The sequence below is a fragment of the Nematolebias whitei genome, chromosome 17 (genome assembly GCF_014905685.2).
Source record: "Nematolebias whitei isolate Nwh7 chromosome 17, NemWhi1, whole genome shotgun sequence".
Classification (NCBI taxonomy): domain Eukaryota; kingdom Metazoa; phylum Chordata; class Actinopteri; order Cyprinodontiformes; family Rivulidae; genus Nematolebias; species Nematolebias whitei.
In genome coordinates, this window is record NC_056514.1 from 18,964,518 (window position 1) to 18,967,017 (window position 2,500).

The 2,500-nt window shown below is 41.2% G+C and overlaps 1 protein-coding gene across 1 annotated transcript in view; it reads right to left on the reverse strand.

Moving 5' to 3' along the window:
* LOC119424153 (transformation/transcription domain-associated protein) overlaps window positions 1-2,500 on the reverse strand; it is a 144,245-nt gene that overhangs the window by 5,880 nt on the left and 135,865 nt on the right. The window contains exon 69 of the mRNA XM_037691621.1: window positions 5-199. Within this exon, the coding sequence (XP_037547549.1) occupies window positions 5-199 (195 nt within the window). The remainder of the gene's footprint in view (window positions 1-4; window positions 200-2,500) is intronic.

Below are 2,500 nucleotides of genomic sequence, written 5' to 3' on the forward strand. Positions count from 1 at the left end.
CTACCTTAAAGTTGGGCTGTGCGAAACATCGCGCCACGGCGATCATGGAGGCAGTGAGCGGACCGGAGACCCCGATGGTCGACAGGAACTCGGAGATGTTTGGCGTCAGGCGGAATGGAACGGGTCGGTTAGCATCCAGGTCACCTGTGGCGTCGTTTATGTCGAAGCGGAAGTACGACACGTTCAGCTTGCCTGTGTCCTAAAAAGTGACAAACGAGGAATGCTTAATGGTCAGGTTAGCAGTTTTACACAGACGCTGGTTTCATGTGAACCTGGAGGAAGAAGCAAAATGTGAAAATTATAAACATTCTTTAAAGTCTTTTAATAAATGTGGTTAGAGAATAGGGTTGGACGATATGGCCAAAACATTCATCACGATATATTTCTTAATTTTGGTCGATAACGATATAATTCGATATCGATATAAACGATATAAAAGCCTCAGAAAAACTGTACAAACTACACAAATAAATTAATGTTCACCTTTTATTTGTATTTAACCTTCAAAAGACGTTTGACATCATCATCAAATAAAGATAAAACTCTCAACTTTGTCAATATTAATAGTTTTAACTTTAAACAACATAACCTAACAACCCATGCAGCAAACTTCTGCCTCTCTTTTGATACAGCTGGGGGCGTTTCAGGGACACGTTGGCTCAAACTTTATTGTGCTTCATCTTGTGACTCTCAGCAGATTCTACCGAGTGGAACAAGTTCCATGTGTCCCCACCGCTAGTTGGAACGACTCTCCAGCACATTTTGCAGCACACTCGCAGTTTATCGGATCTTAGAACGCCGAACTACTTCCACACCTCCGAATGAGTCTTTCCTCTCTTATCAGTTATGTCATCTGTTTCGTCTTCACTTGTGAAAGCTTGTTCAGTCACATTCTGGCGGTCACGGGAACTCATTTTGAAGCGAAAACTTACCGCTCCTTGGTGCTTAGCCTAGCCTAGCCTCCTACCGCTAACTCCTTCGAGCTCCGTGTGTGGTGTACGTCATCACACACTTACGTAGTTGTGTCATATCAATATATTGAAAATGTGCTTATAACTCATATCACCGTTATTGAATAAAAGTACATTGTGATATATACCGATAATGAATTATTGTCCAGCCCTATTAGAGAATAAAAATCATCTAAGGTCGCACAAACAAACTGGCTGCCATTATTGATCTTTGTGACCCAGACACAGCAACATGTCAAACTATCTGCAGCAGAGCATCAATAATCCTCAATTCACTCCCACCCGTCTCCTGCTGCTCCCCACTGACTTAAATATATACAGCCGGGTTTTCATCTCTTAAGCCTGCATTTATGTGCTCGAGGACTGCAACACAAGCAGCCATTCCAGGAAAGATAAGCTCCCTAATATAAAAAAGTGAGTAGCTCTGACAGCTTTATAGTGGCGCATTTCATTCGCACTCCTCCCATCTTCACCTCTTCCCTCCCCCCTTTTTTCTTCTCCCCTCCTTAACTCCCTCCTCTCTTACCTACTGTCATTTGCTTCAGCAGGTCCCTGCAGAGGGCCTGGAGGCAGTGGGCTGAGACACCAGCAGCTCCCAGGAGGCTCAGATAAGCCTGCAGAAAGAGCCGGCTGTGGAGGCGGCGCTCCGAATACTAAATCCCGACGGCTTCATTTGGAGGCTGGCGTGAACGAATGACGCGAAATTAATGTTCCGACTTGGTTCCGTGCACTTGAAAGTTAAGAACAGGTAACGGGGCAAGTTTTACACCAAATGCAAACGTTAAAGCAAGAGATTTTATTAGAAAATTAAACCGCATGACAGCACGTCGTAGAAAAATATTTGTGCGCCAAGAAAGTCGAGGAAAAAACAACAACTCTGAACTTGGCTTTAACTGTGTGGGAACTTTGCGAGAGTAATCTTGCAAATTGACAGCGTATAGAGGAGACACGGTTAATCCAAGTACGACTGCATGAGAAAATACTACATAAACATTTGGATATTGAGTTCTCTATGATCAAATCTAAACTGGCAGTAAAGACTTACAGTGCGTGGAGCGAATACGTTTCTAAAGAAACGACAGTACTTTTTATATCCCATTTTGACAAATGTGGCTCATTCAGAGCAGGAGTAAGACCTTGTTGTAAGGTGATATGCTTTTATTTTCACAAACAGAGTTATTTTATTTTACCTTATCATATAATGTTTGAACTACCTCCTAGTCTGCACCCTTTACAATCTAAACAGCCAGTTGTACTTTCTAAACCAACTAAATGTTCAGAACCACAAAAGTTACTTAACGTTACAAATAAGATAACTACTGTAATTGGGTGTTCTATAAATATTGTATATAAAAAACTATATAGTTTGTTATGATCTGAAGTTTAGGAACGTCACATTTTTAAAAAAATATTTTCACACGTGAGGACAAAGGAAATAGTCAAATTTTCAAAGAACAAACCTTTTCTTTATATCCTCTATGATGAGTTAAACACCGGACTATGCAGGTTTTTGTTAGATGTTTCATTAG